Source organism: Macrotis lagotis, chromosome 5 (assembly GCF_037893015.1).
Source record: "Macrotis lagotis isolate mMagLag1 chromosome 5, bilby.v1.9.chrom.fasta, whole genome shotgun sequence".
NCBI lineage: Eukaryota > Metazoa > Chordata > Mammalia > Peramelemorphia > Peramelidae > Macrotis > Macrotis lagotis.
The window spans coordinates 35,031,222-35,058,832 of record NC_133662.1 but is presented as its reverse complement, the minus strand read 5'-3'; the positions used below and the strand labels follow the sequence as shown (position 1 = coordinate 35,058,832).

General features: G+C 40.2%; 1 protein-coding gene across 3 annotated transcripts in view; it reads left to right on the top strand.

The window, feature by feature from the left end:
- TRAM2 (translocation associated membrane protein 2) overlaps positions 1-27,611 on the top strand; it is a 104,219-nt gene that overhangs the window by 72,066 nt on the left and 4,542 nt on the right. For 2 of the 3 annotated variants that reach the window (XM_074237187.1, XM_074237188.1), the window contains exons 3-11: positions 7,247-7,356; positions 8,457-8,573; positions 19,041-19,099; positions 20,838-20,922; positions 21,548-21,618; positions 24,290-24,394; positions 25,850-25,993; positions 26,463-26,626; positions 26,913-27,607. In XM_074237187.1, coding sequence (XP_074093288.1) covers positions 7,247-7,356; positions 8,457-8,573; positions 19,041-19,099; positions 20,838-20,922; positions 21,548-21,618; positions 24,290-24,394; positions 25,850-25,993; positions 26,463-26,626; positions 26,913-27,175 — 1,118 coding nt within the window. In that variant the 3' untranslated portion in view covers positions 27,176-27,607. Of the gene's footprint in view, positions 1-7,246; positions 7,357-8,456; positions 8,574-19,040; positions 19,100-20,837; positions 20,923-21,547; positions 21,619-24,289; positions 24,395-25,849; positions 25,994-26,462; positions 26,627-26,912; positions 27,608-27,611 lie in introns of those variants that run through there. The other variant, XM_074237189.1, reaches the window with a different exon arrangement.

The window sequence follows — 27,611 nt, the reverse complement described above, 5'->3', positions numbered from 1 at the left end:
TTTTTTGTTTGTTTGTTTTATTAACATTTGTTTTCCAATTATATACAATAGTAGTATCTACCTATCATTTTTTGTAAGGTTTTGAATTTTACAATTTTTCCTCTACCCTCCCTTCCCTGCCCCCCCCCACAGAAGGCAGTCTGATAGTCTTTACATTGTTTCCATGCTATACATTGATCGAAATTGAATGTGTTATAAGAATAAGTATAACCCCCCCCCACCAAGAATATGGGAAACCTCAAGAAGAGAGAGAGAGAGAGAGAGAGAGAGAGAGAGAGAGAGAGAGAGAGAGAGAAAATGTACTTTAGCCTGTGTTTAGATTCCAGTGGCTCTGTCTCTGGGGTGAGTTGCATTCTTTATCATAAGTCCACCAGAGAAGTTGCTTCAATATTTTTCCCACAGTTGCTATTACTAGCCGCACCTCCATTCTATTCCTCCCCACTCTCATTATTCTATTCTCTCTCTCCTTTCATCCTCTCCCTGTCCAAAAGTGTGTTGTATCTTGAGTACCCTCTCCCTAGATCTTCCCTCTCTTCTATCACCTATTCCCCCCCCTCCCCCCCATTCCCCCTTATCCCATCCCTTTCTTCTTATTTTACTCTAGGGTAAGATAGATTTCCTTACCCTATCAAGTGTGTATGTTATTTCCTCTTTGAGCCATTTCTGATTAGAATGAAGGCTCACTCATTCCCCCTTGCCTTCCCCCTTTCGACTCCATTGAAAATGCTTTTTCTTGACTTTTATGTAAAATTTATTAGCTGCTTCATCTCCTTTCCTTTCCTCCCAGTACTTTCCTTTATCACCCATTGACTTCATCTTTTTACTATATTATTATACCATTATATTCTGCTCTTTCCTATGTCCTGTCTATATATGCTTCTTCTAACAGCTCTTATAAATGGAAGTTCATATGAGTTATCAGTATCTTCTTCCCATGCAGGAATACATACAGTTCAGTATCATTAAGTTCCTCATAGTTAGTCCTTCTCATTCACCTCACTGTGATTTACCTGAGTCCTGTACTTGGAGATCAAACTTTCTGTTCAGCTCTGGTTGTTTCAATAGGAAAGTTTGAAAGTCCATCTTTTCCCCTGAAAAAGGATGTTCAGTTTTGCTGGGTAGTTGATTCTCAGTTGTAAACCAAGATCTTTTGCCTTCCAGAATATTATATTCTAATCCCTATGAAACCTTTAATGTAGATGCCGCCAGATCCTGTGTAATTCTGACTATGGAGCTTGGTAGTTGAATTATTTGTTTCTGGCAGCTTTTATAATTTTCTTTTTGATTTGGTAGTTTTGGAATTTGACTGTAATATTCCTGGAAGTTTTTCTTTCGGGATCTCTTTTAGGAGGTGATGGGTGAATTCTCTTGATTTCTATTTTACCCTCTGCTTCTAGGATCTCAGGGCAGTCTTGAAAAATGAAGTCTAGGCTCTTCTCCTGATCATGGCTTTCAGAGAGCCCAATAATTTTTAAATTTTTTCTTCTGGATTTATTTTTGAGGTCATTTGTTTTTCCAATGAGATATTTCACATTTTCTTCTAATTTTTGGCTTTTTGGAAGAGGTTTTATTTCTTCCTGACTTCTTGCAAAATCATCAACTTCCTTTAGTTCCATTCTGCATTTGAAGGAGTTATTTTCTTCAGAGAGCTTCTGCTTTTTAAGGCATTCTCCTTATTTGCCTTTTGTTTTGCTTTTTTCCATTAGGCTTAAACTGGTTTTTAACATATTATTTTCTTCAGTATTTTTTTGTATATCTTTCACCAAGCTATTGATTTGGTTTTCATGATTTTTCTGCATCACTCTCATTTCTCCTCCCAATTTTTCCTCCATCTCCCTTAATTGCTTTTCAAAGTCTTTTTTGAGCCCATCCATAGTTGGAGCCCATTTTCTATTTCTCTTGGAGGTTTTGGATACAGAAGCTTCGATTTTTGTCATCATCTGAGTAGTATGCATTTTGATTTTCCATGGGACTAAAGTAATTCTCTCTGGTCAGATTCTTCTTTTTCTGTTGTTTACTCATTTCCTCAGCCCAAGACAGCATTTCCAAGACTTTGGTTTTTTTTTTCCCCTTTTGGGACACCCCACTGGGATCTTTATTCCTCCAAGGTCTTATGCTTTCTTTCTTGCCTGTGCTTTGATATGTAGATGGCCTCTGTACTACCCTCTACCCTGGAGCTATAAGGAGGGATTCAGCTTGGTTTCTTAGTAAGGCAGTCCAAACTACAACCTGGATCTGAGTGTAGGCTAGCAGCAGAGTCCTACCCAGAGGGAGAGCAGAGAAATCTCTGCAGTCTTCCCTGACCCCTTTACCTCTCTGGAGCTCCAGGCTGCTTTCTCCAGATTCTTGCTGCAGATTCTGGGGCTGGTGCTCCTCACTCCACACTCATTCTAGTGTAGCCGAGTTCTCTCACTGCCCCTTCAAGCTGTTGCTGGTGATCTCTGGACTGGGCTGGGCTGGGCTAAGCTGCAACTGAGGCTTTTTTTCCCCAACCCTCTATCCTGTTGAAACACACCTTTCCCACAGAACTTCTAATCTTGGACTGGAAAAATGTACATCTCAGTCTTTCTTTGGGTTCTGCCCCTCTAAATTTCATCTGCAGTCATAATTTGTTGGCGTCTGGAGTTTTGGAGGGAAGGAATTCCCTGGAAATGCTGCCTTCATGCCACCATCTTGACTCTGCCCCCATAGGAACTTTATCTTTAAAGCATTTTTATTATAATTTAAAAAACCATTACTCAGAATTCCAGGTATATTCTTCTGTCTTTTCTTTTCCAGAGAGCCATCATTGTGACAAAGAATAAAAAAAGGTGAGGGTGTGGAAACAATTCAGCCACACAACAACCAAATCTGACAGTGTATACAGGACAGGAGCACCTGTAGATGAGCCTTCCCCTCTCCTGCTGGTCCTCCAAAGAAGGGAGTAGGGTGTATTTTTTTCTCTCTTTAGGACCAAGCTTGATCATTATAATTTATAATGTTCAATTTCATATTTTTGTTTTTATCATTAAACTGTTATGAATTAAATGATTTATGAGATCTCTTCCAATTTTCAGACAGTCATTAAGCATTTACTAAGCATATGATTAGAATGCTCTAAAAAGGGGAAGGAGAGGGGAACACTGTTCATAGAGGGTGCTTCATTTCAAATGAGATAATATTTGTAAAGTGCTAAGCACAGACTAACCAGTACATGATAGGCACCTATAAATGCTCATTCCCTTCCCATTTTCAGCTAAGCAGAATGGGGGGAGGAAGACAGAATAGGGAAGATTGTGGAGAAAAATACTTATTTGCCAAGCTAATTGGGTTAAACCAGAAGAGTCTGTTGATGTGTCTCATAGAGTCTTTGGAGGAAGGACTGATGGTGTATTAGAACTGAAATGGCCCTTAGCATTAGAGCATCATATCCAACCTCCTTATTTTAGGGGGAAAACCCTGAGAATTAGGAGGGTAAATGACTCACACATTTAGAAAGTGTGAATAAATGAATGTTTAGCCACTTGCAGCTTTTTCTGAGGACATGGGGAAAACAGGGATAGCCCTGGAAGACCAGGAACTGGAAACTGGTATAATATCCAGAATTACTCTGATATTTAGAGACTAAGCAGCCTGAACTACAGTGACTAGGAATAGACATAGTAGATGAGTTGATCAGTCCATCCCAGGGACTTATTATAAAAAAAGCACAGTTTACTGAGTAAGGAGTAGCTAGAATGACTTGGTTTGAAAAAGCCAGACTAATTTAATTCCTCTCTGTGATAGAAGGATAGGCCTCTGTAGATAAGGGAAAGCAATAGATGTAATCTACTGGATTTGCCTAGGAAGTCTGAGCTTTCTCCTGTGATTCTGCCTACTGTTACCTATTGGGGGAGGGAAAATTGGACACAGGGCACTTTTTTATTTATAAGTGATGGGGAGGTAGGAGTAGAATAGGAATGAGAGAAGGGTACCATAGAAGTGGGACCCAGCTGATCAGCTGATCAGGGTAGAAACTAGAAGATTTGGGGAGGATGGAAACTAGATATGGGGAGGCAAAAGGTCTTGACTACAGGAGAACCCCTAGGGCCCTTGGGAAAGAGCTCTTGAGGTAGAGAAAAAAAGATCACACCTCCTTGTCTTTATAGTGATCCCCAGAAAGTACTTTGCTAGAAGAAGGGTGGCAAGACAGTCTTCAAACAATTCTATTTATAGGTTTTAGGGCAAACTGAATTTTCATGGAGTTTACTATTACTCTTTTAGGGTAAACTGAATTTTCATGAAGTATTATTCCCAGTTTTTCTGTGTTTCAGGCTTCAAAGTATGTTTCCAGTTGCCCAGGTTCCTATCCTCAGTCCTTCCTTCCCATTCAATCAAGTGCTGGGTCTTGTCAATTCTGCATCTGCTCCATCTCTCACCTACATCATTCTTTTTCACATACTCTTCATTTCAGCCCAAACTGGTCAATATGAATGAATGAATGAATGAATGAGAAATTAAGTGCTTACTATGTCTCCTATTACCTTTATCTGTACCTTTGGATAATCTGTTTGTTTCCCAGACCTGGAATACATTTCTTCCTCATTTGTACCTGTTGAATCAGTTCTTAACCTCCTTTCAGATTTACTGTGGGAAGCTTTTCCTGATTCTCCTAGATTCTGAAATCATCTTATATTTTACTTGTTGATATTTATATCCCTCAGTAGAGAGGTAACTTCCTTTGCTTCAGCAGCCTGGAGCATTGTAGATGCTTAATAAATATTTACTGAACAAAAAATAATAGCAGCATATATTTATTTAGTGTTCTGTAGTAGTTATAGTGAATATTTCTTTTGCATTTTGTGTTTAAAAATTTTTTTGTATATTATTTCAAAGTATATCACTTTCTTCTCCTCCTCCCCTTCCCCTCCCTCTCAAGACAGCAAACTCTTATATGGGTCTAATTCTTCATGTAATGTTTCCCACATTAGAATATAATCCACCACTATTTATATAAATGTGCATTTTTCAGTAAGCAGTTTGTCACAACTAACTGACGCATGATATTGCTAACAATATAATGTACTTTCTCTTTTGAGACCTTACAACACCTTGGTGATGTGGTTAGGGAAAGCATTTTAGAGGACCTTCCTAGGTATCAGAAATCGGATGACCTGTGTGTGTGTGTGTGTGTGTGTGTGTGTGTGTCTGTGTCTGTGTCTGTGTCTGTGTCTGTGTCTGTGTCTGTGTCTGTCTGTGTGTCTATCCTGTACCTGTGATTCCAAGGGTATAGCTAATTCCTGATGAGTAAACTCCCTCTAATCAGTTCAGCTCAGAAGATACCCTGTAAATTAAGTCTTAGAGACTTTGCCTGTATCATGAGAGGGCAACAACCAATCTCTGTTAGAGGTCAAACTTGAACTCGGGTCTGATTGACTGAGGCTGGTTCTCTATTATATATTACCTGTTATTCTAGAAATATTCAAGTATCTAATACATTGTTATGTACCTAGTTGACCCAATACATTCTATGTATTGATAGTGATACAAATCAGGAAGCTCTTTGGAAGTCATGGGTTACAATCCAGTGCTACTATTTTCAAGTTTGAAAATTAAATCTTGTTTTGTCTCTTCCTTGGTGACTGATGCTATCTTTAGCCTCTGACAATCAGTGCTTTTAATTGGTGACAGTGAAAAAAAGAAATTGTGAAATGGACTCATTACAGATCCTCCCTTCATCAGTGTCCCTTGAAAATCACCTTAGCAATGCCTAAGCAAATTATGTAATATATGAGTGAAATAGAATATTATTGTACTGTAGGAACTGATGAGAGAAACAACTTTAGAGAAATCCTAGAACACTTGAATGAATTGTTGCAGAGTGAAGTGAGCAGGAAAACCATTTATACTATAACATCAACGTTATAAAGACAGATAAGTTTGGAAGACTTAAGAACTCTTTTCATTGCAGTGACCAACCATGATTTCCAGGGGAATGGTAAATGCATGCTACCTACCTTTGACCCAGAGATGACAGACTAAACAGTACCATAGTGATGTAGGAATTTTTTTCTCTAACTCTGCATATTTATTTTGAGGGTTTTATTTTGTTTTAGTTTTCCCAATGGTGGGAGAGGGGATAGGAAGAAAAAAAATTAAATTTAAAAAACTCAGATTTGGGGTTCTCATGCCCATTTATAGAAAGACTACAAAGAACCAAGTGTAGGAGACCAAAACTTAGGAACTACCCTGATCCACCTCCAGACTACGGATATGAGTCATTTCCTAGTACAGGGACAGCAAAGCTGCTCCAATGGAATGTTCTTGCGACTTGGGGAGTCAAGCTCATTCTGTGTCCCCAGGGGGAAGAGCCCAGAACACTGAATGGGGGGAAGTTGCAGAGGCAAATTTAGGCTTTGTGTCAGCAAAAACTTGCTACAAATTTGAGCTCTCCTGTTGTGGAATGGAGGGTGAAATGGAGACAGTGGTGATGGAGAAATTGAGATGATATAACAGGTTCCTGTTAGTCTAGATCCACTTATTAGTCCTAGAGACTGATCTCAAATGCTTACTGACTGCATGACCCTGGGCAAGTCAATTAACCTCTATTTCTCTGATTCCTAACTAATATAGGGTGTTAATAGATCTGCCTCTTAGATAATATTTGTAACCTAAATGTGCCTGGTGTGTAATAGGTACTATAAAAGGTAGCTATTTTTATTATTTTTGTAGTGGGGACTCTTTTACTTATGAGCTGGACTCAATGACCTTTCTTTATGTTGTATTACATTTTTATTTTGTTAAAACATTTCCCAATTACATTTTAATCTGATTCAGGCTGCACTTGAGAGCACAATAATATTCTGTTACATTCATATTCCTTAATTTGTTAAGCCATTCCCCACTTGGTGATGCTTCTACTTCTAAAAATCTGCAATTCTGAGTCTCCCCAACTTCATAAGCATATAGCTGTAATAGAGGATCTACCTCAGCTGACTTTCCTTAGGGCTGTGCTCAAAGTAACTGATGACCATCCTGTCACTTGGAAAAAAGCTCTGGAGAGCTCAGCGTTTGTCTCGCAGATGGCCATCCCTGCAAGTTTCCAGTGGCTGTCTTGGAATCAACAAAATTCACCCACTAAACTGGGATCACTGCCCTTTTCCAGAATGCATATGGCTTAAAGGAAGGGACAATGAGTTCTTGTCAGAAAACTTCAACTCAGAATTCCCCTTAGACCAGAAGGCTTAACACCAAGCATTTGCTGACTTGTTTCCTGTTCCTTCCACAGAGAGCGAGACTATTCAGTATCACTATGGGCTGAAGGATCTGGTCACAATCTTGTTTTACATTTTCATCACCATCATCCTGCATGCTGTGGTACAGGAGTACATCTTGGATGTAAGTGTTACCTATCCCTGGGGCTCTGAGATTGGAAGTTTGGTTCAGTTCATACTTTAGTACTTTACTCCTGGATTGAAGCCAGACAAGTATGAATTGGATTCCTACTCCAGTCCCTCCTCCCCTCTCCCACCTATTCTCTCATATGCAACTTGTAATCATTTAAGCCCACAAACCCATGAGTATTGGTGATAGATCATGATTTATTCCAACCAAGAATTGCCAAAACAAAAGCTCTGGCTTCTCATCCTGGTCATCATTATTACCAAGGAAAGTTATTCTCTTGATTGTCTTGATATGGATGTATACAGTCCTGCTATTTATTTCCTGATAATCACCTCCGTCTCTTTTCTTATAGCCCTTTCAAGTTAACAGATTCATTGTAGTACAGTTGGTGTTGGACTTGGAAGCCAACAAGACCCTTAAGACTTATATATACCCTTGGGAATGTCACTTAACTTTAGAATGTCAGTGATCTCTGTAACATGAAGAAATTTGTCTAGGTCAGTGGTTCCCAAATTTACACTTTTAAAAACTGAAGACTCCAAGAGCTTTTGTTTATATGGGTTATCTTTTGTCCTAACACTCTTAGTTCCAGATATATGCCTTTCTATCTCCCCTCCCCTGAGAGCCATCCCTTGTAAGAATAAAAAAAGAGAATTTGTTTTATTGAAGCAGATGAACAAAACTAATCAACACATCTACCAAGTCAGACAGTTTAGTCTATACTCATAATCCCCCACTTCTGCAAAGAAAGAAGGGATGTATATTTTCCTAATTCTTCTTCAGGACCAAATATTCAATGTATGCTTAGTATATACTAAAAGAAGAGGAGTATAAGAGAAATAGATAAACTTTATTTAAGTCACAATCTAAGTATGGGGAGATATTTTTGATCTCATGTCTAAGCAAAGCAGTCTAGATCCTATAGACTCCCTTCAACATTCTTGCATTTGACCTAGCCTAACACAGCATGATACACATTTCAAGCCAGTTCTTGGATCAATGCTTGCTCCAGACTTTTGACATTATTAGTATTTTGTGGGAAGGAGGTGGAAGAGTAGGTTGAATGCTTGTTTTTCTTTTTTTTTTTCTTTTAGAAAATCAGCAGGCGACTTCATCTCTCCAAGGTCAAACACAGCAAGTTCAATGAATCTGGACAGCTGGTAGCCTTTCATCTCAGCTCCTTGGTCTGGTGCCTGTATGTTGTTGTGACGGTGAGTGGCAGTCTTCACTAGAAAGTGACAATTGGCAACCTTTTATTAGGGAGTGGTCTAGACTGAGGAGAACATGCAGTCAGCATTTGAAGAACTCATGAAAATAATTGCAAAGTACTTAGCAGACCACAAGAAACTATTCAGTACTTTATGATCTTAAGAACTAAAAACACTTTTTTATCTCTATTCTAATGTGATCTTATGTGACCACATCTATTGAATTCAAAGCCCTCCCTAATCTGACTTCAACCCTTATTTCTCACTCCTGCCCCCTTTTTCCATTCTAGCCAAACTGGATAATACATCATTTCCCATTCTTCTCTCCTTCCTTTGATTCTAGGCCTTTGTTCATTCTTTCTATATATCATACCCAGAATGAACTTCACCACCCAACTCTGCCTATTCAAATTCTTCCAACTAGGTTCAGTTTCTGTGCTACTCATCCTTTGGTTTCCTCTCCCTTCCCAGTGGAAAATCATCTTTCCCTGCTCAAATTCCTTACTTTGGACCTTTGTCTTCATCACATTCTTCTTTATATCGTAGTTGCATATCTCCCCTTTTAGAGTAGAAACTCCTTGAGGACAGGAGGCTATGTCACGTTTCTGCTAGATCACCTACTTGTCTCAGGTTTTAAGATTTTTAATCTTCATCACTTTGACATCACTTTGATTGTTGTTCTCTTAATAGGAAAGAACATTAATTAGTTCTTTTAGTTTATTATTGAATCTTTATTGTGCATAGTAACTATCTCTAGGTCTTAGCTTTATATATAGTATGCTTAAAGATGAAATTGCCTGTATGCCTAACAATATTTCTCTGTGGGTAGTAGTAAAAAGTGGAGAAGCTCAGCAAAGAGGATAAACGTCTTACCCAAGGTCATAGTTGGTTACCCAGTAGATCTGTCTCTGATTTCCAGCCCATTAAAGTTTTTCCTTGTTATAGTACTGTTTCTAACAGACCAGAATTTTTATGATAAATTCAACATGAACTTTTTTTTTTGGTTTTTGCAAGGCAGTGGGGTTGGTGACTTGCTCAAGGTCACACAACTAGGTAATTATTAAGTGTCAGAGGTTGAATTTGAATTCAAGTCCTTCTGACTCCAGGGCTGGTGCTTTATCTATTCTGCCATCTAGCTGCCCCTCATGAACATTCTTATAACTAAAATAGCTCCCCATGATGGACTGTTCATTGCAAGAAACAAACTATGTTGAAATGATCTGCATTAATATCGAAATACACAGGGACTGTTTCATTCATTCTAGTTGTCTCACTACTGCCTGGTGACTAATGCAGTGCTTGGCTTGATTAGGGAGAAGACAGTTATTAACTTCCAGATTAAAGAGAGTCAGCCAAGCATTTTTAAAAGGATTACTACTTTGCCAGGCACTGTTTACAAAGAATAGCAAAAATAGTCCCTGCCTCAAGGAGCTTCCATGCTTAAGAGGGAGACCACATGTAAATAATTGGGTGCATAAGAGATTAGACAGAGAAGGGAGAGAAGGTGGACTTGGACCTTCAAGAAAATCAGGAGGTTCAAAGGAAGACCGTTCTAGACTCAGGGAACATAGAGACAGGGTTTGAGCTATTATATTCAAAAAAGTAGAAGTTGAGCTCCCTGGATCAGGCATGGAAGAAGGATGTGGCCTCTATCCAGACCAGTAGGGTTTTGGGATATAGGGAAATTTCAGTATAACAAAAGAATTTAGTCAGTCATGTGGTCTTCATCATAGCAAAAGATGCCACAGAAGTCCTTAATAACAGCCCCACCCACTTTTCCTGGAATTTCCATCTGTAAACTGTCCTCTTTTGGGACAAATCCAAACATAGCCCATAGAAAAATTAGCAGAGATATGGTTCCTTCCATGCTAGGAAGTATGTGGACTCCTCAGCCTAAAACCTGGTGGCTCTGGAATCATACAGGAAGACCTGGAAGGAATATTGGAGATCATTAGACAAATGAAGAAACTGAGGCCCAGAGTGCCTAACTAGCCCAGGGTCACCCAGCGGGTATCTGAGGCCTGTTGAACTTAGGTTTCCTGACTTCAGGCCCTGTGCTGCCTCCCTAAGTACCCTTCAGCCACATAAGGAATGGCTCTGATCAACCAAAGCAGGCACCAAAATGCTTTTCAGGATCAACAGAGAGGCGCCTTGCTCAGTCACACCATGGATTGAATGGGGAGGAAGAAGGCCCCTCTATTTATTCAGACCCTTGTGAATGGAAGACACCTTCAGGGCCACTTACTATTCCACTCACACTCAGGTTTGGAGGGCCCAGGCCTGGCCACGTAGCAGAAAAGCCAGAGATTGCCAAGAGCATTTAACATGCATATGAATGTATACTCTGACTTCCCTTCCCTCCCCCATCCTCAACTTTCTGTCCCATCCACTGGAATTTTGAAGGTGGGGAGGAGTGGTTTGTCTAGTCTTCTTACAAAAGTATTGCCTCATCTCTCTGAATCACATTTCATTCTTCATTCTTCAGACCACCCCTGGCATTCTTCCCCTCCCTCCCTCATGCCCTCTCCCAATGTGACACATTTAGACCCGGTTTAGGGGCCAAATGTCATTATTTAGGTTGATATTATTTTTTTAAAGTCCTTGGAGTAAATGAAATGTTTAGTCATTTTCATCATTGTTTTCTCCCATCCTTCCCCATATGGGATTTCCTTTCCCTCTCTTTGGATTTCCATTAAACAATAATGATAGTAATTAATTTGGGGCACAGAGAGCACTTTTTCTTTTGGGAAGCTCCAGACTAGCTTTTATCAGGGCAAGGACCAGCATTATTCTCTTCTGCTTAATGTATTCAATGGGGGTGTAGGTAGGGTGGCAGCTAGGTGGTGCAATGGATAGAGCACTAGCCCTGGAGGCAGGAGGACCTGAGTTCAAATCCAGCTTCAGACACTTAATTTCCTAGCTGAGTGACCTTGGGCAAGTCACTTAACACCATTGCCTTAAATTTAAAAAAGGAAAAAATATATTCAACAGGAAGCAGATACCCAGAGAAATGGCATGTACTATTCTCTTCTGCATTGACAGAGAAAATGCTGTTGGATTAGTACTGCAGGACAACAGAAATATAAAATGTTTTTTACCCAGACTAGTGTTGTGGAAATTTTTTTTAAGTTTTACAATTTTTCCTCTATTCTTGCTTCCCTCCCCTCACCCCCACAGAAGGCATTCTGTTAGTCTTTACATTGTTTCCATGGTATACATTGATCTCAGTTGAATGTGATGAGAGAGAAATCACATCCTCAAGGAAGAAAAATAAAGTATGAGCAAAATTACATAATAATGGGTTTTTCCCCTAATTTGAAGGTCTTTGGTTCTTGTTCAAACTCCACAATTCTTTCTTTGGATACAGATGGTATTCTCCATTGCACATAGCCCAAAATTGTCCCTGGTTGTTGCACTGAAGGAATGAGCAAGTCCATCAAGGTTGATCATCACCCCCATGTTGCTATTAGGGTGTGCAATATTCCTCTGGTTCTGCTCATCTTGCTCACCATCAGTTCATGCAAATCCTTCCAGTCTTCCCTGAATTCCCATCCCTCCTCGTTTCTAATAGAAAACAGTGTTCCATGATAAACATATGCCACAGTTTGTTGAGCCATTCCCCAAATGAAGGACATTTACTTGATTTCTAATTCTTTGCCGCCATAAACAGGGCTGCTATGACTATTTTTCTACAAGTGATATTTTTACCCTTTTTCATAATCTCTTCGGGGTATAGACCCAGTAGTGGTATTGCTGGATCAAAGGATAGTTTTGTTGTCCTTTGGGCATAATTCCAAACTGCTCTCCAGAAAGGTTGGATGAGTTCACAGCTCTACCAACAATGTGTTAGTGTCCCAGATTTCCCACAACCCTTCCAACATTGATCATTGTCCTTTCTGGTCATATTGGCCAGTCTGAGAGGTGTGAGATGGTATCTCAGAGATGCTTTAATTTTCATTTCTCTAATAAGTAATGATTTAGAGCAATATTTCATATGACTATGGATTGCTTTGATTTCCTCAACTGTAATTTGCTTTTGCATATCCTTTGACCATTTGTCAGTTGGGGAATGGCTTGTTTTTTTTGAAAATTTGACTCCATTCTCTCTATATTTTAGAAATGAGTCCTTTGTCAGAAATACTAGTTATAAAAATTATTTCCCAATTTACTACATTTCTTTTGATCTTGGTTACAGTGGTTTTGTCTGTGCAAAAAGCTTTTTAATTTAATATAATCAAAATTATCTAGTTTGTTTTTAATGTTGTTTTCCATCTCTTCCTCGGTCATAAACTGCTTCCCTTTCCACAGATCTGACAGGTAAACTAGTCCTTGATCTTCTAGTTTACTTATAATACTGTTTTTTATGTCTATATCCATTTTGATGGTATAGAGTGTGAGGTGTTGATCTAATCTAAGTTTCTTCCATACTATCTTCCAATTTTCCCAACAGTTTCTATCGAACAGAGAGGTTTTTATCCCAGTAGCTGGACTGAAGCTGTCCCTTTTAATATTCCTTATGGAATTGCATTCATATTGGTTTAGATATTCCCCAATTTATGGACATTCCTTAGTTTCCAGTTCAGAGCTAGAAAGTAGTTAGTTTTAAAATCATATTATTCTAATTTGTAGATATAATCCTTTTGGCTAACTATTTCCAGCTTCTTTAAACTAAGTTGATGTCCCTATTCAGGCTTCCTTTTTTCATTGACTCAAAAGTAGAAAGATTTCAAAGGGTAGGGAAAGCCCTTCTTTTCTCCAGAGTCCTCTTGGAATGTCTAGCTTCATATAAAATAGATAGCATCATGAATTTAGAGTTGGAGAGACCTCAGGTCATTCTTCTCATTTTATAGGTGAAGAAACTGAAAGCCCAGAAAATTCCTAACACTGGAGATTTTGAGTTGGAAGGTGCCTTAGAAACCCTAGTTTAACTTCAGTATTAGGCATTATGATAAGGTGGGTAGAGCGTCACACATTATATCTCATTCCAGATACTTACCAGTTTTATAACCTTGAGCAAGTCACTTAACTTCTGTGCCTCAATTTCTTTTACATATCTGTAAAATAAGAGGATTAATGACCTCACCTTGCTCCTTGATCCATGATCCTGTTGATGCTATCATTTTTAAACATTATTTTATTTTTTCCCAATTAAATGCAAAAGCCTTTTTAATCATACTTTTTTTTTTAAATTTTGAGTTCCAGATTCTCTACCTCCCTGCAATTTTATAGAGATTATACATGTGCAGTAATGCAAAAATTTCTATTTTAACCATATTATGGAATGAAAACACAAAAAAGAAAAAAGAAAATGAAAAATAGTACACTTTGATCCACATTCAAATTCCATCAGTTCTTTCTCTGAAGGTGGATAACATTTTTCTTCCTAAGTCCTTAGAAATTATCTTGGATCATTGTGTTACTGAGAATAGCTTAGTCATTCACAGTTGTTTATAGTATAATATTGTTGTTACCATGTACAATGTTTTACCGGTTCTACTCACTTCATTCTATATCAGTTCATGAAAGTTTTTCTAGATTGTTCTGAAATCATCTTGTTTTTCATATCTTACAGCACAGTAGTATTCCATTATGGTTATATATCACAACTTGTTCAGCCATTCCTTTATTGATGGACACTCTTCTTGGATGCCATCATTTTATAGATGAGGAACCCGAGGTCTAAAGAGTAAAAGGATCAGATCGTAGATTTAGAGCTAGATGGTACCTCAGAGACCATCTAATCAGTCTCCTCATTTGAAGACATTGAAAGCAGGGCTGAAGTGATTTGCCTCAGATCACAGATATATTAAGTTTTAGAGATAGGATTCATATCCAGGTCCTCTGACTACAAAACAAGCATAAGTCATTACGTTGTTGTTGGTAAATAAAAATTACATGCAGAGGTTTATTTAGAAAAAAGGAGTTAGGGATTGGTTTTCACATCATTATCTTTGGCTTTTGCTTGTTTGAAGCTATATGATTTGTCTCACAGTATACATGAGTTCACCAAGTGATAGGCTATTATTGAGTTCAAATGTATCTGTATTTTCTTTGTTCAAAAATAGTTGGGGGAAGGGTTGGAGTAGTGCTGTTGAGAGAAAGTAGGAAACTTCCATCGTGGGCCCCATTTAGCTAATCTTTTATAACGTCAGAGAAGACCTTTAAAGGGTCACCCAGTCTGTCTGCCCATTTGCAGAGAAGATCCAGGTCTCGGATCTGTTTGACATTTTGGGGACTGTAGGTGGGGAAGGGTATCTAATGCAGGCCCTAGCTAACTTGTGTTGTTTGGCATGTCAGAACTCTGAAGTTAACCCCTTGTGTTCCAGAGGCATGTGGCTATTCCTCCTTAGGCAGCTGTTTGGCCAGCCTTCTGGAAAAGACTGCTCATTTACCAACCAGTGAGTCATTTCTTCTCTGGCTCCTGCTTATCCTCTCATTTCCCCCTCCACCCCCTCCTGCTGCCTCCCACCGTTCCAGACCTAGTGGACTGGACAGGGTCCCTATTTGTAATCAGGCAGCATTTTTCTATTGGGATCTCTTTGTTTGTTGGTTTCAGAGTTTCCATAGCTTTGTTTCCCAAGCAAACTTAGGCTGCCAAACTGAAGAAAGTTTGCGTTTAATATGTAAAGCTGCTGTGTGTGTGTGTGTGTGTGTGTGTGTGTGTGTGTGAAGCTTAAGGTTTCCCCTCATCCTCACAAGTCCAGTCTTCTTTGGCCGGAATGCCACCTTCACTTCAAATTTCCATAGACAGACTTAGAAATGACATTTTTTTTGTTAAGTATACAGTACTACTTCCTGTAGGAAGGAACTGTCACCTCCTTAGTGTTTGTTTGTTGTTTGCCCCTCAAATTGTCTGGGGGCTTCATGCCCTTCAGATCTCTATCAGGACAGAACTGTCACAAAGAACACCATTGGTGATGAAGGTGGAGAAGGTGGGTGTGGAGCATTGATCAAATATTGAGACAAGGACTTCCCTTAATCCCTTCTGTCTCATGTATGTGTGACTCAGGGTCATGAGTCTGATCTTTAGATCAAACCTCCTTTGAAAGACAAGGAAGAGGAAGAAAGTTACATTCTTTCTCTGCCTTTAGATAATGGTCTTCTGCATAGATTCTCATTCCCTTCCCTCCCCTTTCTCTGTCATCTCTAATTATGTTTTTATCTACTTTGTTAAAGTAGAAGCAGGCAATCAATCTTTTAGTCTAGAACTCTAGAGGTGGTGGTGGTGGTGGTGATGATGATGGTGATGATGGTGATGATGGTGGTGGTGGTAATGTTGATGAGGCTTAGTTGTCTCCCACCCCATCTGGGGCTTTCTTGGCAAAGATTCTGGAGTGGTTTTGCCTTTTCCTTCTTCAGTTCATTTTATAGATGGGGAAAATGAGGCAAACGGTGAAACTTACCCAGGGTCACATAGCTAGTGATCTGAAACTAAGGTCCTCCTGACTCCAGGGCCAACAATCTGTCTACTAACAAAGAGGGGGACAGCTAGGTTGGTGTGATGGATAGAGCACCTATCCTGGAGACTGGAAGACCTCAATTTAAATCTGACCTCAGACCCTTAATGGTTTCTAGATGTGTGACCATGGGCAATTCACTTAATCCCAATTGCCTCAAAAAATAAGTTTTTTAAAAAAGAACTAACAAAGAAAACCTTTAGGGTTTTTGGGGTTTTTTTGTTGTTGTTTTAGGGAGTATAGAATTGGTAGGAGGAGGCTGTTTATGTCAGTGAAAAACAAACAAACCACTCCACTGGGAGACAAGACCTGGGTTCTGATCCTGTCAGTCGTTAATTCTTTTTGAAGCTCCTCTATGTCCTAACACTGCTAGGGGCTGAGAATACAAATACAAAGAATGAAAAAATTTTTATTCATAATGAACTTACATTATAATGGGGTAGAAAGCAAGTACATATAAAAGTATATTTAGCATAAATATGATGTTCATAAATACATAGATACATACAATTACACATACACAATGTAATTAGATTACAAGGTTGTTTGGAAGGGTACTGGCAGCTGGTGGGAACTAGGAAAGGATTCATGCAGTTGTTAATTTTGCTATGTCCTAAAGGAAGAGAGAGACTCTGTGAGGAAGAGGTGAGGTACAGGGCTGGGATGAAGGAGGACATGCCAGGCTTGAAAGACAGCCTGGGCACTGGGATGGAGTGTTGGCATGACCCTGGGTAACTCATTTAACCTTTAAATACACTTAAGGTTTGCAACCTTAGAATCTTCCTCATTACCAACACTCCAACTTCCACATCACGGGTTGCCAAGCATTGTTGATTCTGTCTGCAGCCCCTACCGTCCTTCCCCTGGCTCTTCCACCAGTGTCCTCCAATCTGTCCACATGGCTGCCAGGATCATTTTACTGAACCATAGGCTTTCCCTGCTTAATGAATTTCAAGGGATGTCTGTTATCTCTCGGATCAAAGACAGTCTCTGTTGAGCTTTTAAAACCTTGCACAACTTTGCTCCAACCCACCTTTTCAGCTCTATTAGATCTATATTATGCCCCTTCTCCTGATCACATGGTCTTGATGATTCTCTCATGTTACATGCTATCTTTTGTCTTCACCCAAACTGTCCCCCTGGGGCAGGAAGGCACTTCTTCCTTACTCTTACCTCCCAGAATTCTTAGTTTTCTTCATAGTGGATTAGAGCACTATCTTTTATATAAAACCTTTATCTTTTCAATGCTTTCTCCCCTGGGGGGCAGCTAGGTGGTGCAGTGGATAGAGTACTGGCCCTGGAGTCAGGAGCACCTGAGTTCAAATCCAGCCTTAGACACTTAATACTTACCTAGCTGTGTGGCCTTGGGCAAGCCACTTAACCCCACTGCCTTGCAAAAACTAAAAAAAACAAAAACAAAAATATTCCCCTGTATATATTTAGTATATACTTAGTGAGGCACATGTCTTCCTTGATAAATATTACATCCTTGAGGGAAGAGACTATTTCATATTTTAAAATGCATTTCCTAACACAGTGCCTTACATATTTAGCATTTAACAAAGAAGAATTAACAAAGAACCTCAGTTGCCTCTTCTACTAAATTAGGAAATTAGACTAGATGATTTCTGTTTCATTTGAATTCATAATTTGATGAGAAAGGGGTCTTGTTCAACACTTTAATAAGTGACTACTGTTTGCCTGGGAATTATTTTTCCATTTTACAAATAAAGAAACAGGCATGAAAATTATAGTATGCACGTAGTATGCACACATTATGCCCTCCTGTATACATAGATATATATGTGTACATATATATGTATTTGCACACTCTATATGCATGCGTGTATGTGTGTGTAACAGTTTTGTCCTCAGGAAACTTTTCCTCTCCTTAATTCCTTATAAAGAAAACATGCTCACTCAATGTTCTTCTTATAGGAAGATAGAGATCAAGAGATGGTGATATCTGAATTGCTGGTTGAGTTGATATTGCCAGCCTCAAAATCTGTGAAACAAAGGGTTAAAAATCACAGATGTAACCTTCTCAATAAACCATCTTGACCTTCCATTATTATCTTTATAATTGATTAGTTGTGAAAGTCAGTCTGTCTGATGAAAACCATTTTAAACCATTTTATAACCTGATTACATTCACTTGGACACTCTTGATCAGGTCCAACTATACCTGATTGTCTTCTCCAAAACTGCAGGCCAACATTATTGACTGCAGAAATAGAGTAGTAGATTGGAGGATTGGTTACCTGGTTCAGTTTTATGTCTAGTTTTTCTCTTCAGTAGAGTGTGGAAGATGTTTTTTTTTTTTTGTTTCTTTAGTGCCCATTGTGAGGTACTACTGTATTATAGTAGGTACATAATAAATGTTTATTGCACTGAATTGTTCTTGAACAACTATGTCATTTGGGCCTGAGTCTTTCCATCTGTAAAATGAGGGTAATATGATTTACTTTTCTCAGCCTGTCAAGGATAAGGATATAGATTATTGACTGTACCTGTGATGTAATTGATATGAAATTTCTATTGATAGGGAACTCTCAGATGAGAACATTGCCTCCACCAAAGCAGGTTGGCACCTTTTATGCAACAAATAATCTTAAAGAGTTGTCTAGAGCACTTGTCTAGAGAAATTAATTGATTTGCACTGCCTTCTTTGGTTCTAAGGTGAGGATTCTTAGCTACTATAGAATTCTGAGGCAGCTAGGTTTTATAGTAGAGAGAACCCTTTGCTTGAGTAAGGAAGACCTGAGTTGAAATTCTGCTCAAGAATACTAGGCGAGGGGTAAAATTCTCAAGTCAGTTAGAGAGAAAGGAAATATAGAAAGTTGTAAGATCTCTGTTACTTGGAGCATTTGTGGTGGGATGAAAAGTGAAATGGCCTTTTTTTTTTGGCTTTTTAATTTTTCAATGGGATGGATAGTGCCTCAAGCAAGAATGACCTTTACAATATTTCTCAGGTCTGTTTGCTCTAAGCCTTGTTTTTATTTCCCCCCTGTAGGAAGGATACTTAACAAATCCAAGAAGCCTCTGGGAAAACTATCCTCATGTGTATCTCCCGTAAGTATGCTCATGTCTCAGTACCCAGGACAATATTTTTCTAGTTCTCTGGTTTCTTCTGTGAAGAAATTATGACAAGAGCTGTGCCCCCCCCCCCGCCCCAGCCAATAGGAGCTGCCCTGGCTCATGCCCATTCCCAGCTTATTTAGTGTGTTGTTGGAAATAATTGTTGGCATTATATTGTTATAAATAAATTGGAGTTTCCTCTAAAAAAATGCTTTGGGTATAACATAGATTCTTGGTGTCCTAAATGTGAAAGGTCATTAAATCCATTCCTCTGCTGTTGGGTATGACTTAGCCTAAAATGTAATAAACAGAGTATACAAAGGTCTCCAAACTTGACGTACCCCTTGAGCATCTCTTCTTTTACTCAGTTGATCTTTATCTTTCTTACTATCCTTTTATTGTGTAAGTACCTTTTTTTCCCCCTGTGAATTTCATTCTCTTCACATTACTGCTATTTTATCACTCATCTTCTCTAAAGCCTCTAATGTCTCTCATCTGATGTGAAAGCAAGCTTTGATCCTCTCTGAGGATCAGGGTTTTTCCAGCAGGTACAAGTCCTACCTCTGTGAATAGTTTCAGTTGTTACAATGGTTAAAGTACTGGATCTGGAGTTGGGAGGATCAAGGTTCCAGTCTGACTCTTGACTCTTAATAGCTATATGACTAGTAAACCCACCAAACCTCTGTGAGCCTCCATTTCCTTACCTGTAAATTAAGACACTGGCCTTTGAAGTCATTTCCATCTCCAAGTCAATGTTTCCGTGTGTCCGTCTGTGAGCTGAGGGAAAGTCAGTCATCAAGGGGATGAAATTCCAAATTCCAAAGATGCTAAGAGTTTTCCAACCAGAGAGATTTAGGAAATTCATTAAACTTGGGTCATTCCTATGTCAGTTGAAAAAATACTGACACTGCTAAGTAAAATGCTTTAGGTTAGTGAAGTGTGTTTGGGTGATTAGGCGAAATAACCTTTAACCTTTGCTCAGCACTCCTTTCTCTCACTTTTAATCATTTGTGGCATCCTTTTTATTTCCCTTTTAAAAGGGTATGAAGTACTACATTCACTTTTTTTAAACTCCTTTTATGTTTTTTTCACCCTTAATTCTAATTCCTCTTTCATAACCTAATAAGGAAATATGTTCAATACAATTGTTCATGTACAACTTTTACCAGATTGTTCACTGCCTTTGGGGGGGGGTTGTTCACCACCATTGGGAGGGGGAGGCCACAGAGAGTGGTAGAAAAATGTGGAACTCATAAACTTGAAAATGGATGAATGTTGAAAACTCCCTTTGCATGTAATTGGAAAAATAAAATAATAAAGAAAAAAATTAAATTAAGAGTGTATAGGGTTGCGAGGAGGACATGGAACATTGGGTCCATGCCAGGAAGGCCAAACATAGGAATGATGATGTCCCCAGTCCTTGCTGGGGTTTCTTGACTCAGTCCTCAAAATATAGGGTTATGCCCTATTGTGATTTTGGTTTTGGTTAATCTGTCTTTCCACAGGAACTAAGAAAACTTGGATTCAGATCCAAACTGTGACAACACCTTGTATGATTTTGTCCAAATCACCTACTCTCCCTGGACTTCAGTTTCCTCATTTTTTGAAATAAAGGGGTTTAGATTGGATGCCTTGAGCTTCCTTCCAACTATAGATCCTTAGATCCTTTGATCCTTTGAACACTATTATGACTAGACCTAGACTTCTCCATGAATCTTCTCTTGTCTTCCAGCTTCCAGGTGAAGTTTTTCTATCTTTGCCAGCTGGCATACTGGCTACATGCTCTTCCAGAACTGTACTTCCAGAAGGTGCGGAAGGTAAGTAACTCTTGATTCTGATTGGCATAGCTGGGCCATCTTCCCTTTTAGGAGGTCCTGAAGGCCTCTCTCTATTTTGCTTTCAGAAGCACTCTTTATTTCTTCTCCTTGGGAAATAGAGATTATTTGATGGTGGTTGCTCTGATTTCTTAGCATTTATTTAAAATCTTAACCCTCCAGCAGGGTTAGTCTAATTTTGAGATCCTGTGTTGATAAACTATTTACTATTGGAAGGTTCCCCCTTTTCACACTTTCTGCTCTAGTTCATTTCTCTGACACTCTTCTACTAAGCCATGAGGCTTTGATTAAAAAAAAATATATATCCTCCTAGTAGTCTTTTCCTAACTTCCTTCAGCTTTGCTTCCAGTAACATCATCCCTCTAGTGTCTGTTGTCTCCACCCAACCCTTACCCTTTTCCCCTCAAGCCAAAGCTGTCCCTTCTCACTTGTAGCAGGCTCCCGGGCTGCTGTTAAGTCAGCCTTTCCCATTTATGGCTGCTAACAATGGGGACTGAGTTGGATGGCTTCAGTTCCATCAGTTCTCTAGTTAACTCCTGCCCCACCATATCCTCGGGCTTTGGTTACTGGAAAGGGAGAATTCAGTTTGGTCATTTTCTATTTCCAGGAGGAGATTCCACGTCAGCTGCAGTATATCTGTCTGTATTTGGTTCACATAGCTGGAGCATACCTCTTAAAGTAAGTGGCACCTCAGAGTCTCCCCTTTCCATGTCGTGTGAGTCCTATGAGGCTGTGTTCCTGCTGCAAGGTGCCGGGTGGTTGGTGCCAACAGCCCAGTCCTTCCAGCTGTTAGTGTATGAAAAGGAAGGAGTAGACTTGGAATGGAAAGCACTGCTTTATTTATTTATTTTTATTTGTGTGTTTATGTACATTTATTTGAATAAATTTAGATAAAAGTATTATATATAATTGTCATATGTTAAATAAAGTATATAAATATTTTTAAATTGAATATAAATATTTATGTATTAAGTATCAAGCACTGTTCAAAGCATAGGAAATATAAATAGAAAAACAGGACTATTTCTGATGTCATAAAGCCCACTTTTGAATTGGGAGAGCCAAGTTGCTGAGTAAATGGAACGAATGCCTGAGAGTCCTTCAGGCCAGCAGCCAGTGTAGACTTCATTGATTTCTGACTGAATTATCACAGAGTCCAGGGTTATCACTTGGAGAATAGTTGTGAATGTAATTAAGAATCAGGAGTTAGTCAGTACACATTATTAAGCCAGACTGTATGCTAAGTGCTGGGGATCCCCCCACCACCAAAAAAATGGTAAAAGAAAGTCTCTTCCCTCTCAAGGGAATTATAATCTAAAGGGAGAGACAACATGCAGACACCTGTGTACAAACAAGCAATATGAGAATATAAGAATAACTAATTAGGATAAGAAATCTAGAGCTTTGAAAGAACCTCAAGAAACTATCTGGGCCAGACCTCTTGATTTTGTATATGATTCTATATAGAAAGAAATCAAGCCCAGAGTGGTCAAATATTTTGTCCAAGGCCACTCAGGTAGTGAAAGAGGTAGGATTTGAACCTAGAACCAATGCTTTGTCCACTCAATGTACTACTATGTTACTTCCATACTCCCTTTTCATTAAAAATCAAAAATGATAAATATGATATTCTGTTGTCCTGAAGAAAATAGCATGATAGCTTGAGGAGTCAGGGCCCCCCCCCCCCCATCCTCTCCCACCTTGTAAAACAAGAGAAGAACAAAGAGATCATTGTTCTGCCTCTGAAATATCATGGTTTTTCTTGTGGGGTGTCTGCGCCTCCTTTATTTGAATATATATGGCTCCTTTCTTCCAAACATATTGTGAATTTATTCTTATAGTATACTTCTTGTGACACTAAGTGGTCATCTCTCCATAGTACCTCCAGGAAGAGACCTTATACAGCTGTATAAGGCTTGCAATTTGTACAAGTGTACAAAGAGTAATCAGGACAAGTGATCATTCTGGGCAGCTCAGGAAGCTCTAAGAACTAATCTCCTGACCTTTGTCATTCCTGGACAGAGAGTGGGGAAGTGTCCCTCAGAGGACCCTAACTTGAGGGTCTGCAGCCCTTAAGCTCTAACAAGAGTCTGTAGGTGCTGATGCAATATAAAAATCATCCCCATGGTATTGGTACATTATACAGCCAACTCTTCCAGTTTTGGGGACCATGGGCATATCATTTCACTTCTATGGGTCTGTTTCCTCTTCTGTAAAATGAAAGCATGGGACTGGATAATCTAATATTCAATAGAACTCTTGATCCTAAGATTTGAGCTCCTAGTATGATTATTGATTACCGGCTTACATTTCTGTAGTGAGAGAGCAGGTGCTTCCTGACTAAGATAGTTTTGTAACTCTGAATTTCCAGTTACCTGCTGAAGGTTGGTTATTCAGTTAGCAAGTATTTTAAGTTTCTACTAAGGCACTTTGCTAAGAATTGGAGGTACAAAGGGAGACAAAAAACCAGCTTTCAAGGAGCTCAGGGTCTGATGAAATAAACTAGAATAAATTGGTGATAATCAACAGAAGGAAAGCCCTAGCAAAAAGGGGATTGGAAAGACTTCTCATTGAAGGTATGACTTCACTTGAAGGAAGTGATGAGATGAGATGAGAAGGGACAGTCAGCAGACATAGTTAAGTCACTTGAGTTGGTACTGTTACCCCCAGAATCTTACATGTCCCTACTGTCCTCGAACATCTCCTGGGTGGAAACACCTCCACCTAAACCACATGGTTGTAAAATAAGGTGGGGATGAGCTCTAAAGCCTCTTCTAGCTCTCAACAGAGGATCATGAATTCAGACTCATGGCATGCCATGAATACAGAGACAAGAGAATTGAAACAGTCCCAGCTCTGAAGGAGCTTACATGCCATTGGAAAGGTTAACATATAAGAAGATGAAAAATAAACACAAAGTAATTTGGGGGAAGATAGTATGTACAAGTGGGGAGAATCTGAAAAGGCCTCACCTGTGAGAGATACCAAGAGATAACTTCTTCAGAAAGGCACCCACTATTTTCTTGCATTTGACATTTGAATGGTAGGGATAGGGAAGGTTTTTCCCAGAGTTGTACAGACTCTCTAAAGAGATTGTTATATGTGCACATTTACATCCTGGAAATTGGCTCTTACAATGGAGAGTGTAATTTTTTTTTTTTGTTTTGTTGACTGTGGACTTAAGAAAATGATAGAGAAAACTTTCAGTTTAATGCAGATTAAGCTTAAGTGTAGATACCTTGGTGGGGGGAAGGGGTTTGGTGGAGCTGATTGTTAATGATTTACCCAATAATGGTTGTTTCTATGATAATTGGTGACATTTCTCTCCCCATCTCAAATTTTTTCACAGCCTGACCCGCTTGGGCCTGATCTTGCTGCTGCTGCAGTACGTGGCTGAGTTTCTCTTCCACATGGCGCGACTTTTCTACTTTGCAGATGAGAACAATGAGAAGCTGTAAGTGGTGATGAGAGGGGTGCTACCTGCTGAACACAGCACTGTAAAAGATGGAGCTTCCAGACTCTCAGTCATGTCCGAGTTGCTCGAATATCTAGCCATCCCCTGGAATGACTAGATATGACTTAGGAGCCCAAGGGATTTCACCCCAGCAGTGAACCATCCTGTTCTGTGCGTCCCTTGTGCTATTCCAACTCTTCCCTTCCTCACTTCATCCTTCTTGCATCAGAGGTGGGGAAATGTCCGGCTTGTAGCCATATAAGGCTTGCAAAATTGTTTGGTCTGGTGCTGCCAAGACAACCACAAGCAAGACAATAAATGTAGGAGCTCTTTTGGGTGAATTAATATAGCAGGCTAATTTTTAAGTTGATAATCTTGTAGGGCCTGTGAATGATTTTATAAATATCATATGGCCCTTGGCAGGAAGAAAAGTTCCCCACCCCTGCTCTTACATGCTCATTTAAAATCTTTAGTTTCCTTCAATACTCAGCTTCTACCCCCCCTATATCTGGCTTCCCCTCCCAAGTTGCTTAGTGCCTCCCCCATAACTTTCCCCTTTTCTGTATTTCCCCAGTCCCCCCAAAATTATCTTGTATACATTGTGGAGATAAAGAATTGGCCACAGTCAGGAAGACCTGGGTTCAAGTCCCATCTGATACATATGTTGACCCCAGACAGCTCATCTGACCTTTCAGGCTTGGGTAGCTGACTGAACAAGATTAAGACTCCAGAAACCTAACCCATGCCCCCCCCCCCAAAAAAAATTCCTTCTATAGTATCCCAGAGCAGTATACCAAGTATATAGCTACACTGCTTGAAGACCCCTGGTGAGGAGGGGAATCTAAGGCCATTGGATAGCCCTAATTTGTTAAGGAAGTTTTTATAGGGTTTTTAGTTTGTTTTTATTGAGTCACACTTCTCTACCTTGGTTTCCTTTTCTGAAATATGAGGATAATTCCACCTGGACTGCCTACCTTTCAAGGAACAAATGAGATTTAGTAGTAGTAATGATGATAGCTGGCATTTATACAGTAAGATAATATTTGTAAAGCACTCTGCAAACCAAGACATTATATTAATGGTAGCTATTATCCTCACCACTATCATCATCATATGCAGAGCACTTTGTGTACTTCACCTCATTTTAGCTTTACAATAGGTACAGTTTTTAGAACTGAGAGGTAACTTAATTATATTTTATCCAATGCCTTAAATTTACAGAAGAGGAAGCTAAGACAACCGAAAGGGGAAACTCAAGGTCACCCCAGGTAGTAAATTTAGTCGGGGTTGAACCTTTTGGCTCCAAATTCAGGTCCATTTTCTGCAGAAGTGAAAACATTGTGTAGGTCTATCATGCTATATTACTCTTGTTATTATTCCTTCTGGGTAGATGATAATCCCTTTCACACAGACACACTCTTGGAATTCCTGGTCATATTTTTCTCCTCTGGGCAGGTTTAATGCCTGGGCCGTGGTGTTTGTGGTCACCCGCCTCTTTACCCTCACCCTCACTGTGCTGGCCATTGGTTTTGGACTGGCTCGAATGGAAAATCAAACTTTTGAGCCAGAGAAAGGCAACTTCAATACTTTGCTCTTCAGGTGAGTTGTGGGGTACTATAAGGAATAAGTTAGGATCCCCTTGAGCTCTCACTCAGAAAACCATCTAGACCCCCAGAGTAGGATAAGTGAATGTTAGATTCTCCCATTAAGGGGGCTGAACTGCAGGATGAAGGATGAGGTTATACTGTTTTGCTCTTGCCCAGACCATGTGGACAGGAGCCTGCCAAAAAGTTGTCTGTTTCCTTTTTATGCTCCTTGCTGTAGAAACAGTTCCCTTGGAGTGAGTTTACTGTTCTCTGTGGTTACCACTACCAACATCAAAAATACATGTGGTACTCTTTACTTTTGTCCCTTGATAACTGGGTGATTTCTGGGTGTCCCTAATGGTTAGAGTAGGGAGGGGCAGCATGGGCATCGTGGGGCATTGGGCCCTGCTCCTCAGCCTTCTGAGCCCAGGGGGCCCTCGGTACCTCAGGTCCTAAGGACCGGCTCTTCTTGGTATTCCCAGGCTGGGTGTGCTGCTCTTGGTGTGTGCCTCCCAGGCCTGGATGATGTGGCGCTTCATCCACTCCCAGCTGCGGCGCTGGCGGGAGTATTGGAACGAGCAGAGCGCCAAGAAGAGAGTTATTGTTGCCCCCAGACCGCCAGCCAAGCTAATCAAGAGGGAGTCTGGTGAGTGCCAGGATTCCCCCTTTGGAGACAAGCTGGGGTTCATCTGAGATGGGTGGGGAGGGATGCCAAGGCCCGGGGCTCCTTGGGCCGTGCTGGTAGGACAGGGCCTGGAGGGCACCTCCTCTCTGTTTCCCTGTCTCTGGCTCTTGCCAGGACCTGGCTGGCACGTGCCTGGGCCTGGGCCAGGGAATAGTCTGTGGGCGGGGATGGCGCTGACTCAGCTGGGAGTGCTGCTTCTTGCTGCTCTGGGCAGGGAACACTGACTGACGGGAAGCGGGCTCTCTAGGGTGGCTCTGGGAGCCTGTCCAGGAGCAGCTGTGGTCGGTGCCCTTCCCCTTCCCTGCTCAGCAGCCTGTCCTCACCTGCCCCTTGCCCAAGGAAGTCCTGCCTCCAGGATCACAGGTGCCAGGCATCTCTCCTGCTGCCTTGAGGATTCTTGGGATTAAAATGGTTGGGAAGGGCAGCCGTGTAAATGAAAGTCTTTCTGTCTCCTGCTTCCTCCCTGTGAGCTTCAGGTATGAGACAGGTTATGCTCCATTCCTGTCCTGACTTGGTGTATGGTTGGGTAGCACCAGCATCTCCTCCTCCAGTTACCTGCGCTTTCTTGTGAGACCAGAGAGGGCCTCTTCCATTCTTCTGATCTCCTGCTCTGGGCTTGGGCCAGGAACTTCCTTGAAGGGTCTCAGAATGCCCCTTTCTCCTGGACACATCCAAGGGAAGCACTTGGGAGGGATGACCTGCAGGACAGTGCTTGGGCAGGGAGACTGATGCTATGGAGAGCTACCTGCTATTTTTCTTCTATTCTTAGGACCTGAAAATTTTTTTTCTCTTCTTGATTGTTCCCAAATGCTGTGGCTTTGTCATTCTGTGCTCCTACCTCACCTTCCTCTGACCTCAGGCTGACTTCCTTTCTTCATGTGCTGATATTTTCCTTTTGGCAACAAACTATGAATGTGTCTATGTGTATTTGTCTTTCTTCATTTCC